This window comes from Tuber melanosporum (genome assembly GCF_000151645.1).
Source record: "Tuber melanosporum whole genome shotgun sequence assembly, scaffold_183, strain Mel28".
NCBI lineage: Eukaryota > Fungi > Ascomycota > Pezizomycetes > Pezizales > Tuberaceae > Tuber > Tuber melanosporum.
In genome coordinates this window covers 61,349-77,358 of record NW_003298845.1, presented here as the reverse complement: position 1 = coordinate 77,358, position 16,010 = coordinate 61,349, and the positions used below count along the sequence as shown (strand labels likewise).

The following is a 16,010-nucleotide window of genomic DNA, read 5'->3' as shown; positions in this document are numbered from 1 at the left end:
GATACTCAGTCAGGGGAGACTGAAAGGTGTGCGGCGCCACTGATATCCACGACGCGATATCACCAGAAGGTGGTTCCAAGTAGCATTGGGCTCGGTGGTGTGAGTATTTTGAGGATTCTTGCTGTTGGCCTGTTTCCTCCACACACACCCAAAAGAAAAGTCAAGATACATATCCGCGGTCTCTTCCCACAACATACATGACACTATTAGAAGTTTAGCTGGTGAACAAGGGTATTCGGTCACAGGGGCACGATAGTATCAGTGGGGCCAATGATCAAAGGACTCTTTTTTTGTATTATCTGGGCTTGCCTATCCGCAAGAACAAAATCTCAATTCGTATCCGAAACACTTCAACTCGATGAACTACATGGTGAGTCTGACAAGTTGTTGTTTAATACGAAGGAAGATCTGTTCGTGCTTGAAGCGTCACCGCTCTACAGGATGGACCCTGCATAGCGATTCGGGAAGTATCAAGAGTCAATTCCTCACTGAGTAGACTATGATATTATGAAATACGCGCTGAATGCCTAGTACAACACTGGAAGATTATTCCAAGCAGGTCGTGCTCAGAGTGCGCATGTCGAGGATGCCAGCGGTTATTGGTAGTTCTGCACCTCACTCACCCATCTCCGAAACGGTGTGCACTCTATAGACTATGCAGTGTTTAGGCCCCCCAGATGGTGTCTGCTTACTTAATATCGTGTATCATATCCCTCCCCCACGAATTGCGTAATGTTGTGTAAAGAGAGGTCGAAAATAAGATATTCTCAAGAACCCTCTCTCTAAACAGCGAATTCATTAGGGACAAAGATTGACTCCTATGAGTTATACCAAGGGATCACCATCCCAAGAAATCATTTTCAAAAAAAAAAAAAAATTTACCACCCACCATCACCAACGGCGCAAAAGCTTCTGCATCCCCAGGCCTTTCTCTCTCTTCAGACTTACAATATTTTGGGAATGGCCGGGGGTGGGGGGAGGAAGGGTGAATTCGAGCTGAGGAGCCAACGCCTAAGTTCGTACCAAGAGCTTGCTCGTCCTATCATATCACATTATTATATTTATTATAACGTTAAACCCCTTCTCAGCATGTACAGTGCAGCACCGATAAAAATCCAAAGCGATAAGGTTTGAACATGATAGAATGTTATATTATTCTAATATAAGAACTGGAATAATCGGACCTCACGCTGGGACGTTGGAGTTGCCCCTCCTAGTATGGTCACCAGCATTTTTCTGTTTATTTGTCCCAGCCGAGGGCTGAACGACAGTTTTTCACTGTATTTTTCTCCCCCTAATCTACAAGAGGAAATTCTGGACGTCCTAGCGTGAGGTCCGATTATTCCAGTTTTTACGGTACTATTCTGATGGAAAAAAAAGATTTCCATTGGGAAGTAGCCTTGGCAAGACGCAGAAAGCCGCAGAGCCCCCGCCGGTTTTAGGAGAAATTTGGAGTAAAATCTATTATAATATTAAATATCACTTCGCTTCGTTCACAAAGGATGTAAAAACAAGCGGAAGGATATGAAACAAGAAGAAAAACCACACAGATATGATACCCCCCCCCCCAATAAGCCTCTCCCTTCCCCATTCAAAGAACATTCTGAGCCCAACGACTGCTGGTATGCATCCCACCAACCCCACAATCAAAGCAAGACCGCCGACAACCACCCATTCCTAAGAGTCTGCACAAGTTATCACTCGATTGACTTCATCCAGCCCCTACCTTTTCACACCCCATCTACCAGTGGATGCTCAACGCAAGTGCAGTACAAGCTCGGGCGACCACTGCCTGCACTATCCACTCAGGAGTCCCCCACAGTGCGCTCGTACTATATTATCATGGATCCCGACGCGCACACACAATCTCTCCCTCCCCCCTTCTCAATAGGACCGCTAGAACCCCGTGGCGAAACATACTGTACGACACCCATTCCACCGGGTAAGCAATTATGTTGTTTTATGTAACCTCCATTGCCTGTACCATACAGTACAAGAGTAAGTTAACCTAATAAATACTCATGCAAACACACAGGTCACGACCAATCACCCATTCTCCCCCAATCCACCACAACCAACCGACCATCCCACAACTTACCAAAAAATAAAAACAGTCACCATAAGCGATTTTCAATTCTTGTAAATTGTGCCGAACCAGTCCCACTATAAAATAAGATAAGACGAAACGATACGATACGAAACAAATGAAATGAGGGCCATAGTAAACTAAGTTAGAGCAGACAGTAATATCGTATGTTAATCGCCCACATTTCGGAGGAAAGAAGGAAAAATGAAAAACCAAGGAAAATCAAAATGAAAGCCAAATCCCCCTTCTCCCCAGACCAATAATTGATTTCCCTTACACGTTTTTCATTTACACGCCATTTGGGAGGAAGAGAAAGATACCAAGGAAAATTGACAAAAGCATAGACACCCCAGCCCACCGACCAACCCTGATCCAGCCCACAGCGCTCCGGATAGATAATCCCGTGAAAGTATGTGTCTTTGTGTGTGAGTATTTGCTTTAGAGAGTAAGGCGATGATGGGTCGAATAGGATACAAAAAGACAAAGATACACCTGACCGTGCCGATACCAACTAGCTAATCCCCACCCTCGACCACCGTGAACAAGGAAGATACAGCCTGTGGGCATGAAACATGAACGACAAAAGGAAACGCGGGAAAGTCGAGGAGCGAGATCCTCATAACGTGATGTAAGGCGATAAAGGTCGTATTCAAAGACTTCTCGCAACAGTAAACAGAGAACCAAAACAGAAAAACAAGCAATTGTGCCACCCCGAGTTTGAAGAGGAAGTGATGTGACAAAGGAAAATCACCATCGCCTTAATAGAGAAAGAGATCACGAATGGAAAGAGTCATCGGGACACCACATCTAAAATTAGGGGGCGCTAGCAACCAACGCTGCAAACACACCGACACCCCCGACAATTGCTCCAGCAAGGGCGGTAGCGGCGAGCTTTGCAAACTGCTTCTTTGGCCTCGTAGTTCTGGCCCGTTTCCTTGGACGCTCCTCTTCTTCCCCAGCTTGAATAGCCTCCTCCTCGTCAGATGTTCCATCAGGCGTTGGTAGGGCGGGTTCCAAAGTGATTGTCTCCATTTCCTCTTCGAGGGCTTGAACATTCTTTCCCGGGAAGAGCATGGCCAACTCTTGGGTGGAAACCTTAGTCATGCTATCCATTTTATCCTCTTCCTCAACATCGTCATCCGTCTCATCCATGTTTTCGGGGCTCTCATGAGCGACTTCCTCCTCCTCTTGAGATTTCTCTTCGGGAGTGATATCAGAAAGCAAAGAGTGCTTGCGCTTAGATCCGGTAGATGGAGAAGAGGGATTGAGAAGATCGGCTACGGACTTTTCCTTCTTGGTCTCAGTAGAGGGAGGGCTGATCAGGCCATTTGCAGATGGGCCAGGCGGCGGTGATGATGCTATCCCATAAAACGCGTCAACCTGGTATCTATATCGGCTAAATTGTTGAGGGGGCGGAGGATAGAAAGTACCAGTTGCTACCATCAAGGGCCCAGGAGGCGTGAGAGGGCCATTGTTTTCGTGAACAAGATTACTGATAGAGAAGCCGCGTGATTTACTAAAGTCACCTCTGCCCGCCTCACAGGCACTGGTTCGCCCAACCGGTGCGACATTGGGATGATGAACAGGGAAACGCTCATACCCCGTGTTGAAAGCCTTACGTTGGCCGAACCAAGTGCATGTAGGATGACGAGAGTCAGTATCATCCTCCTCCTCCATCACATCACCCTCACCCTCTTCCTCATCCTCTTCCTCATAATCTACTATCCCATCAGTCATCTCTTGTTCAGGGATGTCATCGGGTGTATTTCCGTTTTCCTCTTCATCCTCTTCCTCGTCTTCTTCGTCATATTCCCCATCCTCATCGTTGCAATATTCATCATCCCAGACCATTTCACTTGTTTCGTCGATTGAGATCTCTGCCTCATCGCCCAACCACCATGTGCTCTTATCAAGTCCTCTAAACTTTTCGCCCTCAGCCACAGCATCCTCAAGTAGCCTCTTGGCTTGAGGAGTAACTGTTGGCGGGGGTGGAGACGGCGCAGGCGGCTTATCGCTCTTGTTTGCTGGGGCTTGTGAATCTTGCTGCCGATCTTCCCAGACCTTAGGGAACAACCCAGTCGGCTCTTTAGGCCCCTCAGCTGTCTTGAAGGTCTGAACCCAGGGCAATGAAGCCGGGGGCAGTGGTTGTGACACACTAGGTGATTTAGAGTTCCCGCGAACCGGACTCAAATAAGATAACACATCATTAGGCCTATTAGCTAAATTCGCAAGGTTTATCTGTCTAGCAGTAAAATATTCCTTCTTCTGTTCCATAGAACTGTTGTTATATCGCTTTTGGAAGCTATCAGTTGTCGTATGTGGATCTTCCGCGAACCAATGAATATGAGAAGCACCGGATGGTGTCTTCTTGGCCACCGCCTCGGTTGGTAGCATAGTGAGGGGCGGAAGGGTGGGAGGTTCTGGAATAGTCGCTGATGCGGCTACATTTCCCCTGGGGTTGTTAGAAGAATCACTCCCGTTTTGTGCAGCCACTGCCGCGTTTGCTAGCTCCTCAAATGGTGCAAAATTCGTCTTAGATTGGGGAATACCACCCAAAGGTGCAGCCACAACTTGGGGTTTTGAGCTCAGGACCTCCGGGGGGGGCACTGGCGTTGGGGCATTCGGCGAATAGAGATTATCAGCTACCATAGTGACATCCACAGTATCGTTTGCCGTGGAAGCCTTCCCGGTGTGTTCCCCTACAGCGTTCTCGTGCTGGCCCCCATCTTCCCCATCTTGCTCTTCCTCCTCTAAATCCTCGTCATCCTCCTCGTCGTCCTCGTCCTCGTCCTCATTCTCAGACTCATCAGACGATACATAATTGAACCGACGACTACGAACACGAGCACGACAGCTGGTATCCTCATCGTCCGACTCGTCCATGTCCGAATTCTCAATTTCATCGTTCTGAGCATGCTCCCGCGTTCTAGAGGTGTGATGGTAACGCTTGAAGGCTTCTTCCGGGATAATTTCGAGATCACTTTCCTCGTCATCGATCACAAGACATTCAGGCATATTCGAACCCCCCGATTCGTTCGTAACGTCCTTACTCTTATCATTCCGAGAGACGGAGGATTCCTGAGCCTGGTTCATCAAGCTTCCGATGGTGACCCCGGGCCGAGCAGGCACATCGCAGATCTCGATATCTACCAGTTCGGCATTGACCTCAACCACATCTCTCTCTCCCGAGCCGGTCATCTCATCAATTTTTCTCTTCAGTTGCAGCACACGGTCCTTCGATTGGGTCAATGATTCGACCGACATATCCTTCGTGCTGCGTTCATGACTAATGGGGAGCTCATCATCGGGTATCATATATGACGTCGATGCCCCAACAAAGGTAGTTTGTCCTGGCCCAGGAGCAGCAGAGTTAGTGCCAGGAGTAGAAGAAACCCCGGATCCCGAAGTTTTCTCTTCTTCCAAGCGATGAAACTTCGGGTCTAATTCGTCATCCCCCTCCTCTTCCTCTCCCTCTTCTTCAGAAACTTCGTAGTCTGATATCAAAAGATCCTCGCATATGCCGTAACCGCCCCGACTCTTGGGCGTTTCGGCTGCCGGTTCGGGTTCGGCCACAGGTTTCGGGAGGCTATAAAAAAAAACACGCAATGTTAGTAAATCCGAGCGTAGAAACAACAGTAAAAGAGCCCAGGGAGGAAAAATATTAAGGAAAAGAGAAGAAAAAAACTCACGGTATTTCTTCCCACTCAACCCCGCACCGGAATGTTTTCGGAGGGAAAATTTCGTCACCTCTGGTGACCTCTGAGCCAAACGTAACCTCTGTCCCATCCGTCAACTCTGCAGTTTCATCTCCGGCAAGCTGAAGGCCATTAACGTAGGTGCCGTGCATCGATTTCATGTCCTTAATAACTATCTGCACAGGTTGTAAAATAGTTGTTAGCATGGAGGAAAAAGTGGGACGAGGAAAGAATTTAAAAGCGTGGAAACTAGTGGTGGTAATTAAAACGCAATGGACAACGGAATGACAAAACGGGAGGAGCTAATAAAGAGGTGTTCAGAAGTGGGGGGATAATATGAGCAAAAAGAACCGAAAGCGTACAAATATGTACGTAAGCTCAAGGGCAAGAAAGGGAAAACCAAGAAAGCTCCACCATCTGGGATGGGATACGATACACATAAAAGTTCGGATCCTCTAAAATAACCATACAGAACATTCGCGGAAGAAAGAGTAAGAATAAAGTAACTCAGTAATCGCGGCTCACCTTTCGGGACGGCACGAGCAGCCGAACCTCCGCATGCGAACGACTCATAACGGCTGACTCGAAAAAACCATTATTCCTAGCGGCAAACAATCCCTTGGATTTATTTCTGCTACTCCTACCGATCGGTTGGGTTGGCTCCTCGGGTGTGAGGCTGATTGTACGGGAAGCTCCATCAGTGCTGCTGGTAGAGACGGTGTGCAAAACAGGATATGAGCATGGTAGAGACGTGGGTGATTTGTTTTGAGAGTTTGGGGGGGGGTGAGGGTGAAGGTGGAGCCTGGCTGCTATTCCGGTCAGCATTACAATGATCGGGAATGCGAAGTCACTTTGTAAATAATTCAAAGGAAGTATCGCTTGGGTAGTGGTGGAACTTTCAAATGGGAGGGAGATCTCGGCAGGGGAAGGAGGGGGAAGGGAGGGGAAGGTAAGAGAGAAGAAGAGGAGAAATGTGGGAAGGTAGTGGAGCAAGGCTGCTATAGCTATTATAAAGCGGGGTGATATTTGAAGGGGGGGTTCACGTTGATGGGAGGGGTAAAAATGGCACATACCTCTCAGCATTGTTATGATGTTCTATCGTAGAATCCCTCCACGGCTATCTTGAAGAAGGGGGGGATTCCTTGTCGGGAGCTGGTAGGTTCGTACAGCCTGTCGATTTTCTTGGATTCGATCGTAGTGGGATGAAGGTACGGGTGTGGGTTGAGGTGAGAAAGAGGAGAAAGGTCTGCTGTATGGGTTGAAGTCGCGGTGGTGACGCACGCCTTGCTCGGACTGTTGGTGGTTGAATAATATTAGGAGCGAACGAGGAGCAGCCAAAATCTAGAAGACCCACACGCCGACAACTGGCAATGAATAATACTGTGTGTTTCAGGAGATTTTGGGCTGGTTAAAGGTAAGTTACTGCTCTGATTCTATTATATTGTATGCTACGCAACTGAGTTTGCCGCTAAAGCTCTTGGGGGAGGGGGGGGATTTAGGAAGGAAAGGGCAAGCGTACAAGTTGCGGTTCGAAACACAAGGGTCAGCAGGCGGCGACAACGAGCGGCTCAGTTCGGCCAAATTTGATATCCCCTATCTCTTTCCGTTTCGTTTATTGTGAGTCCACAGGGCACGAAAACAGGCCGCGGTGGAGGTCTTGTGTGCAGGCGAGGCAGAAGAAACGGAGGGGTGAAAGTTTGGTGGTTGTGGTGGGGAGAGAAGTGAGCGGAATGAGTAAAAGGGAGCCGTGACTGGTATCGAGTGACACGGGGAGAGGGGGGAGTCAAGGCGGGGCGCAGAGTTATTACACCTACGGTACCGGTATTAGAGACAATTACCGATACAGTTAAAGATGAGTTGCCCTACTCAAGTACCGTGCTATACAAATGCCAGAAAAAAGGATATAATACGGGTATTTGTGTGGTATGATGGGGTATCATAACTCGAGTTCTCCTGCCGGTATGATACAACCCAACATAACTACGGTCTCTGGGCGTATGATATTCATGCGAGAGCCCCCGCCAATATGCCCCTCCATACACCCCTTTCGATTTGTACTCCTACTTTACTCGTACTAGGTACCGTGTTCACACCCCCGATTGCTTTTCAATGCCTATTCCATAATATTACCATGCTCGATCAAAAGCCTCCCCCCCACCTTAACCCCGTCCCAAGCCAGAGCTAAGATATCATACCCATACCTTCATAAGTTACACCTAAAAGTAGCTTAGTGAGGGCAACCCCGCCCAATCACTGAGCCCTACGCCCGCCACGAATGGTAGGATTAGCGTCAATTTTGAGGCTCCAAGACTCACTCTGATTCCAAAAACTCACTGGGATTTCCCCTTTCAGTCAATAGTTGCTACTTGTACAATTCCTCCATCAAGCTGAAGCTAGCTCTGGAACAAACCACCAAGGCGAGAAGGGAATTCCCCTCGGTAGCAACCCGCCCAGGCAAAGTCACCGCGATTTTTTAGCCCTGGGGAAAAAATAAAGAAAGGGTGAGATTCGGACATGAACTGGAAGATGGCGAGCGGGAGCGAACAGGTTCAGAGGAGACCCACAACACTGTGGTAAAATGAGAGAGTAATGGTGGGAGGATCATGGTCAAGCAGGGAGGCAAAGCAAGCCTCGCTAGTCCCATGTGCCTTTTGTGCTCATTTTCGTGTGCGCACCTGACTGACCGAAGGTATAACCTACCTTACACTATCCTTGTTGTTTCAACGAGACAAAGACCGTTCGTACAGCCCATACAAGAGGTGGGGTTATCACATCGTACCCTACCGGTATCTGTACTAATCCAAGGAGCGCTGTACTGATGTCTGTGGATTACACAGTGAGAGGGAAAGCACCGCCCTCTCCAGCTGTGTCCTCCATTTTTTTTTCCTTTCATCCTTCCTTCCCTCTTCGGCTCTCGCGTTCTCTCGACGGAATACCACGAGTTATTCGAGGTAATTAACCCGTGAGTGTCAGGAACGCCGATAATAACCCGGAACCGGCGAGGGATAGCGAGGTAAGAGGGGTCCTGACCCCACTGCGCATTTTCTGCAGAATAGCTATTAAAGCAAGCATGCCCCCATGGCCTATGGCCCATCCAACGAGACCAAAAAACAATATCTGTCTCTGAACCTGCATTTTCCACAGCCAATTCTTCCCTCCCAAGCCCCCGACAGCTCATTCCCCCCCTTCCCTTCATGCCCTCCAGTACATTTCAGGAATGGCGCATTCCCCGCTGTATCACTGCAATGAAGTTCCCGGGCCCACGGAGTTGAATCAAACATCCGGCATGCCGGTAATGATTATTTCCCCTATTCCCCCCACTGTGTGCTTAAGTCACGGAAGCTACAACCGCTCAACCATGAAGAAGGGAGGAGAGAAATAACAAATCATGTATCTTCCCGTACAACTACAGTCCTGTAGCCTAGTGTACGAGTAGAACCCCCCCCCTTCAACATTAACCCGTATGCCTGAGGCTTTTCTCGGAATAAAATCGAACCAGGCTGCGAATGGCGTGTTTAGCTATCATAGCACAAACCCACCATCCCACTCCTCGGCTGCCCGTTTCCGGTAACCCCAGCGTGATTTACAAATGACAGAGGCCTGATCAGATCGCAACGACCCCCGAAGGGTAGGTAAGTAAATAAGGGTAAGGGTAAGGAGTGGAAGTGAACGGAAGAAAAGAAGAAAAAAACCAGAGTTTAACATCTATTTTTTCGGAGGGAAATCATTCGCGTCTAGGTTTGGTTTACATGCAGGTTTTTTGCGCTTCTATACTGTAGTGTACACCTGTGGGGTTGGTTGGCTAGGATTTTGCTTATGGTGCCTTATGACCACTTGGATATTATTGCCAACATAAGATATTCTCTTTGCCTCTCTTCCCCTGGCTTGACATAAGACCACCACTACGGCCTGCACTCTAACATGTCCGACCCGGAAAATATTCACAGGGGATCATTACCACGAAGCAATTCTCATGTTTTGTTTGTGCATGGAGAAGGGAGAGAGAATTGCCCTTCCCCCGGGCGCGAATATTTTGTGTTCGGGATCTTCCAAACAAACAGTTTGTTTTGGCTTGTGTTTTGCGATTATTTATGGTCCTTGCGGTGCATGCATTGAACATGGCCAATAATGAACTCCTGTGAGGGAAATTCCGCATAGCTTCCGACACGTCTACTAATCATACCGTTCCGTGCGGTATTCCTCGAGTCCTGGAGGTGCTGGAATTTTGAAGTGTATCATAATTAATTGAACAACTCGACGTCTGCTATCGGTATGATATTGTAACTCAACTTTGCTCTCTTAACTACCGTCCGATATCGCATTGTTATGTAAGTTCCGGACTGGATTCACGTCCCGGTTTCGTGGAGTCGTGGGAGAGCAGAGCTATATTGTGATGCTAATGACATCAATATCGCGTTGAAGTTTCGTCTGCTCTTGGTATCATAATTGGAGACTTAACTTTTGCCTTGTGTCGGCGGTTTCAGCTGCTAGTCTAGCTACTGACGACAAAGTAACCGAAGCGGTCTAAGTTAGGTTTTCTCCTTCATCCTCACGTCCGCCAAGAGTTGGGCTTTTTTGAAGCCTTGGGGTTGTGGATTCGTTCCGGCGGATGCCGCTGTAATTGACTGTGGGCCTCATATCGGTGGGGTGCAGTACTGGCGATGTATGGTTTCTGGTACATACCGGTATTCTTGTTGAACCGCTCTGTATGATCGACCCCACCGGTCCTGCCATCACAATCGGTTTCCACGAGAAAACGTTTTGAATACCTATCCCAGGAACGATATGCTGGATAGCAGAGGGGCACACTGTATGCTGTACTAGTACCGGGGCTCAAATACTCACGGATCCTTTTACCACACAAGTATATTTCTTTGGTCCCTGATTCCGAGCGCTTGTTGAGGACAAATACCATCAATTGTCGGGGTAAAACCGCCAACTCCAACTGCCGCAGCATACCACAGCCTAGCACAATCAGCAAACTACGATCCCTCTCTCCCCCACCGCCATACTCGAGCAGCGACTTCATTTATTTAACCCTCCTGGAAGAGGAAACCATTACTCGTAGAATGCCACCGGCGACAGGGATCAACTGGCGGAATACCGGCTCCTGCCATCGATACAAACTTTGACCCCACACACACCAAGACACATTCTCTGTTGAAGGCACTTTCTTGAAGTTTCTTCTACCCATGGCCACCTTGCTCTGGTAAATAGTTATGAAATGGTGAAAAAAGTAATGGAAAACCTTGAGCAGGGCATTTTTTTGCATTCACAAATATTACTTTTCAGCAGTCTTTTCTGACCAAAAAAGCGTGACTACCGCTCTATTTTAATTGCTATTCATAGATTTTTTTTGTGTCCAGTGCCAAGAGCAAAAAAAAAAAACTGATAGAAACTAGTGACTTTAGGGATATCACCATTCCTAATCGGGAACCACATCAAAAATAACCCACCTCCAAAGATCATCATACCATCAGCCTCAATAATTGGAGCTGAAAACAAGAAGGAAAAAAAAAAATAAGGAGAAGGCTTGACATTATTTATTGCACCATACTTTTATATATATTTTCTCCGGCTGTTTTCCGTGGTATCATATCATTCGCTTGTTTTTTTTGCCATTGTGAAGACGATGTCTTGGTGTGGGCAGGGTCCAAGTATACCAGTATATCGATGGCGATGGGTATCCTGCCAGCTGACCCCGTCCCTCCATCGATGGCGTTTTATCATAATGGTTTTTCCTCCTCCTGGAAATATTTGTAAAAAATAAAAATAAAAATACTAAAAATGGATCTGGGCTGGTTTAATTTCTTGTGTTTTTAATTTCCTACCATCGCACTGGTTAATTTTGGTGCATTGATATTTTCCCCGCTTAACCTACAGGTACCCGTACAGTACAGTACAGTTATGGCTTTGGTAAAGTGAAGTAAAAATGGGGCCGTGAAAATGCCAAGGGTCGAAGCCCTTGGCCGATGAGACATGCAAAACTTGCCAAAGTTAACATGAACGATGTTTTGACCTCAAACATTAACAGCGCCTGCCCTAATAATTGAGTTAGAGGTGTGAGAAATGATCAAGAATACTGTAATAGATGTTCTTGGTTGAATATTCTGCTTTGAATTCTTTCTTTATTTGTTTTTTTCATGATTTTTATTGCCCACCTATGCTTATTTAAGTGTTATTAAGCAAATGTCTTGGTATGGTAGAGAGGTTTGTGGTGCTGAACTGTGAACCGCAGTGTATTGGCAGCAGACAGAACCAACCCTTGCAATCGATGGTATCTCGAACGTTTGCTGCCAAAGCACTTGTGTGCATACTACTGGTATGATATCATAATAATTCTGCTTAGAAGAGAGCTTATTACACCTGGAGTTGGGGTGGTAGCTTCCCGCAACTCTGGGGGTGATAAGGCTTACCGTAAAAACTCAAATAATCGAGTCGTGTGCTATGATATGAGGTTGATTTAGGGTGAGTCAGTGAATATGGCACGGAAAGATGTCTGAGATGTAAATTTAGCAATTTCAAATTAAGCAATATTGGTTGACTCAAAGGCAAACTGAACTGTAAGCTGTAAAGTAAACAAATGAAGAATGACTGTTTGTAGGTTTGTAGTCACACTCCATGTGAATGAGAAGCTTTTAAAGTCTTTATCATGTACCTACTATACACAATTTCTATGAACATTTACTTAAACTCTATTTGACTACTTTATCCTATTCATTACTACTGAAACGAGAACTATTTCCAATTGAGATAGTAACAAATGCCTTTGAAACAAAATAAAAAGATATGTAGATGAATAAAGGTACAGTTAATACTTCTACAGCTTCCAACAGATAGATTTTATGCTAGGGTAAAGAAGAAGAGAGAACTAAAGTGAAAACCCCTTACCAAGATACTGCAAAAAGGTGCTAACTTAAAGGGTTTTTTGACTACACATTGATCTTATACCATTAGCAATAAGCTTTATGTATTATCTTGGTAGTATAGAATACAAATACCTTGTGGCCCAAGTAGAACCTGTGAGCCAATACAGAATGAAGTAGCATACCACTTCAAAATACTGGTTGGCAATCTCTCTTGTTGGAGAAAGGATGAGAAGGAAAGATAGTATGCAGATGTGTTAGGCGGAGACAACCCGATAGACTTCAGAGTTGTCTAGGCCGATCGAAATTCGTTTTTATAGACAGAGATTGTCTAGGAAGGCTCAGACTTCACTCGTTTCGTTTATGACTACTAAGAGCGAAGTAAAGTAAAGTAAAGTAAAGTAAAATCGTAAGAACAATATTATATTGTTAAGGTCTCTTCTCCGTTGCTTGATGATGTCTAAAGCTTGGGAGGCACTTCGATATTTATATTCCGCGTCTGAGTGTTTGTGGACTACATCTAACTAACATACAATCATGTACCTTTTTCCAATATAACTTGCAACGTCGGGTTTTCTTCCAAGGTGCGAACACCTGGAGACCCTGAAAATCATCACACCCTCTTTGATAATTATAATATGACTATTTGGAAGTCATGCTGTTTCCAATAGTAATTATCCGATGGTGAGAGTCTTTTTAGACAAATGGCCTAATTCTCAAGTCGAACTGTGTTGGCTCCAATCGTCTCCCTTGTCGATGAAATGATCAGTTTCGTCTGCAGGTTGCATCTGCGAAGATAGTTGTTATTACTGACTTTCTAGGTCATCTAACTTCAACTCTTCATAACTCCATACCCAACCGATAGATCTTTTCCGGAGGACTTCCTACTTACCTGCAGAAAGCCTTTCCATAGGGTTGGTAGATAATCCCTCGGTCGGTAATCCTTGGTTGCCATGGGTAACAGGATTCTGTTTACTGTCACCAGTTTGGGAGTTACCCCCTCGGTTGTAGTATGTACCGGAACCTGGTTGTAACACTCCTCGAACTCCATTGGGTTCGATGGTAGTATTCTCAGGAGTTCCAGACTCTTCTGGTTATCGTAGGGTGGATGTGAATGTATTGGTCTTTCATTAAGATCCTTTACTATTCATCATCATCTCTTTGCGCGAAAAGGTCCCGTTACTTGTGGCCTATGCCAAAGATATCTCGTTCTTGAAGCCTAGTAACTTTCTGGGTAGTTGACGGATTCACTCTGTTATACTTCTCAGACCTAGCCGAAGGTCCCCTCTTATATATCCTGCGAACAGGATCCGGTCGGACTGACGGCGGCGACATATACGGTGTTATTTTAACACCTTCGATTCTGTGGTATAATACTTACAGGATGCAACTTAGATCGATATGTATGATGACACGCGGGCCCCGTGAGGGGGCCGGAGGGGGGTGTTGGAGACCTGAGATTTCGATTTCAGGAGAGGTTACCCTACCTAGGGTGGTTCCTAGGTATCGGATCTCGGTATTCCTAACAAGATGTGAGGAGAGAGGAGTGACAAATACTGGAGTGGGTACTCTATGAAGAATTTCGTCAGTAGAGAGTAATTGGAAGGCCAGTAGAATGAGGATAGTTTCAGTATATCAGTAAAGAATTATTTCAAAAATCCTATCAGGTGGGTGGGGCAGAAGCAAACCTTTTCAAATTTTCAAATAGCTGGTTCCGGAGTTTTCTGCATACACATCTGATTAGTTTTTGTCTTGTAACTAATAAGCCAAGCAAGTTAGCTACTGATTTTGCTGATGCAATTCTAGCATGTATGAGGTTTAATAGAAGAAACATAGCGATCAGAAGAGATAATGACCTGGGCTTAGGAGACTTACCTGTTGAGGTGAGATAGTATCTACTGCGGAATATCTGCAATATGGATCAAACCCCATTGCCCTTCAAGTACCTCAAAGAGCAAATCTATAATTATAACTGGTATGAGTTCTTGATTAAGTATTTTGATTTATGTTTTGTTCTAAGTATTACTTTGATACTTGGTTTGTTTTAAGTATTATTTGATACTTAGTTTTGTTTTATGTTTTGGTTTTAGTATTGTTTTGATACTTACTAGTAAGTGGTTGTACTAAAGTGTATCGCTTGATATCTTTGACTAGTTTTGTTCATGCTAGACATGAACAAATTTGTATATTTAAAGACTGTCTGTGTAATGTGTTCACAAGGTACTAATCATATTTTGGGATAAGGTATGATAGCTGACAGGTTGTCTGCTCTTCCATAGAGGAGACAAGATTTGAGAACTAAAGGAGTCTTTGAAGGTATACTGGAAATGTAACCGGTATGGGTACTCATTATTGGTTTTGTTTTATGTTTCGTTTTAAGTATCGCTTTGATACTTGGTTTGTTTTAAAGTATCATTTGATACTTGGTTTTGTTTTATGTTTTGTTTTAAGTATCGCTTTGATACTTGGTTTATTTTAAAGTATCAATTGATACTTGGTTTTGTTTTATGTTTTGTTTTAAGTATCGCTTTGATACTTAAGGAGTTTTACCAAAGTGTATCGATTGATACCTTTGATTAGTTTCGTTCATGCCAGATATGAACAGATTTGTGTATTTAAAGACCGCCTGTTTCTACGATAGAAAAGGCAGACTTCGACAGATAGTATTTTAATATACTTAGTTGAACGGTTACTTCTTTGTTCCTCAGTACACCCTCGAAGTCTCCTTTAGTTCTCAGCTCTTGCCTCCTCTCTGGAAGAGCAGGCCATTTGCCAACTATTGTATCTATTACCGATAACGTGATTAGCACCTTGCGAATACGTTATAGGAAAATCAAAGAAAGTAACTGTTCAACCAAGTATATTGAAATACTGTTTGTTGAAGTCTGCCTTTTCCATTGTGGAATTAGGCAGTTTTTAAGTACACAAATCTGTTCATATCTAGCATGAACGAAACTAATCAAAGGTATCAAGTGATACACTTTGGTAAAACTACTTAAGTATCAAAGCAATACTTAAAACAATACATAAAACAAAACCAAGTATCAAACGATACTTAAAACAAACCAAGCATCAAAGCGATACTTAAAACAAAATATAAAACAAAACCAAGTATCAAACGATACTTAAAACAAACCAAGTATCAAAGCGATACTTAAAACAAAACATAAAACAAAACCAAGTATCAAACGATACTTAAAACAAACCAAGTATCAAAGCAATACTTAAAACAAAACATAAAACAAAACCAATAACCTGGTATCTGTACTGGTTATAGCCTGATTTCACAATAGAAAAGGTAGACTTCGACGAGACAGTATTTGTAACGATCCCTATTTTGATAGTTAGTGCTTGGCGACAGGG

The 16,010-nt window shown here is 44.9% G+C and overlaps 2 protein-coding genes; one reads left to right on the top strand and one right to left on the bottom strand.

Moving 5' to 3' along the window:
* Nucleotides 1-2,124: 2,124 nt before the first annotated feature.
* On the bottom strand, nt 2,125-7,430 carry GSTUM_00003670001 (uncharacterized protein). XM_002837320.2 has 6 exons: nt 7,301-7,430; nt 6,307-7,185; nt 5,776-5,957; nt 3,656-5,672; nt 3,517-3,622; nt 2,125-3,444 (listed from the first exon to the last, which is right to left on the bottom strand). The coding sequence occupies exons 2-6, from the start codon at nt 6,352-6,354 to the stop codon at nt 2,900-2,902; spliced, it is 2,898 nt and encodes a 965-aa protein (XP_002837366.1). The 5' UTR covers nt 6,355-7,185; nt 7,301-7,430; the 3' UTR covers nt 2,125-2,899.
* A 1,429-nt stretch (nt 7,431-8,859) lies between these two features.
* On the top strand, nt 8,860-9,342 carry GSTUM_00003669001 (uncharacterized protein; the record flags this gene model as incomplete). XM_002837319.2 has 1 exon in its annotated part: nt 8,860-9,342. One exon carries the CDS (start codon nt 8,860-8,862, stop codon nt 9,028-9,030), a length of 171 nt encoding a protein of 56 aa, XP_002837365.1. The 3' UTR covers nt 9,031-9,342.
* Nucleotides 9,343-16,010: the final 6,668 nt, after the last annotated feature.

What these genes read in the sequence shown, in the direction of transcription:
- GSTUM_00003670001 (XM_002837320.2), bottom strand. Translation starts at nt 6,354, where the DNA reads ATGAGTCGTTCGCATGCGGAGGTTCGGCTGCTCGTGCCGTCCCGAAAG. An exon ending in GTTGAGTGGGAAGAAATACC is followed by an intron (nt 5,673 to 5,775) that starts GTGAGTTTTTTT and finishes TTTTTTTTATAG; the next exon opens with CCTCCCGAAACCTGTGGCCG. An exon ending in GCCCTTGATGGTAGCAACTG is followed by an intron (nt 3,445 to 3,516) that starts GTACTTTCTATC and finishes TTTATGGGATAG; the next exon opens with CATCATCACCGCCGCCTGGC.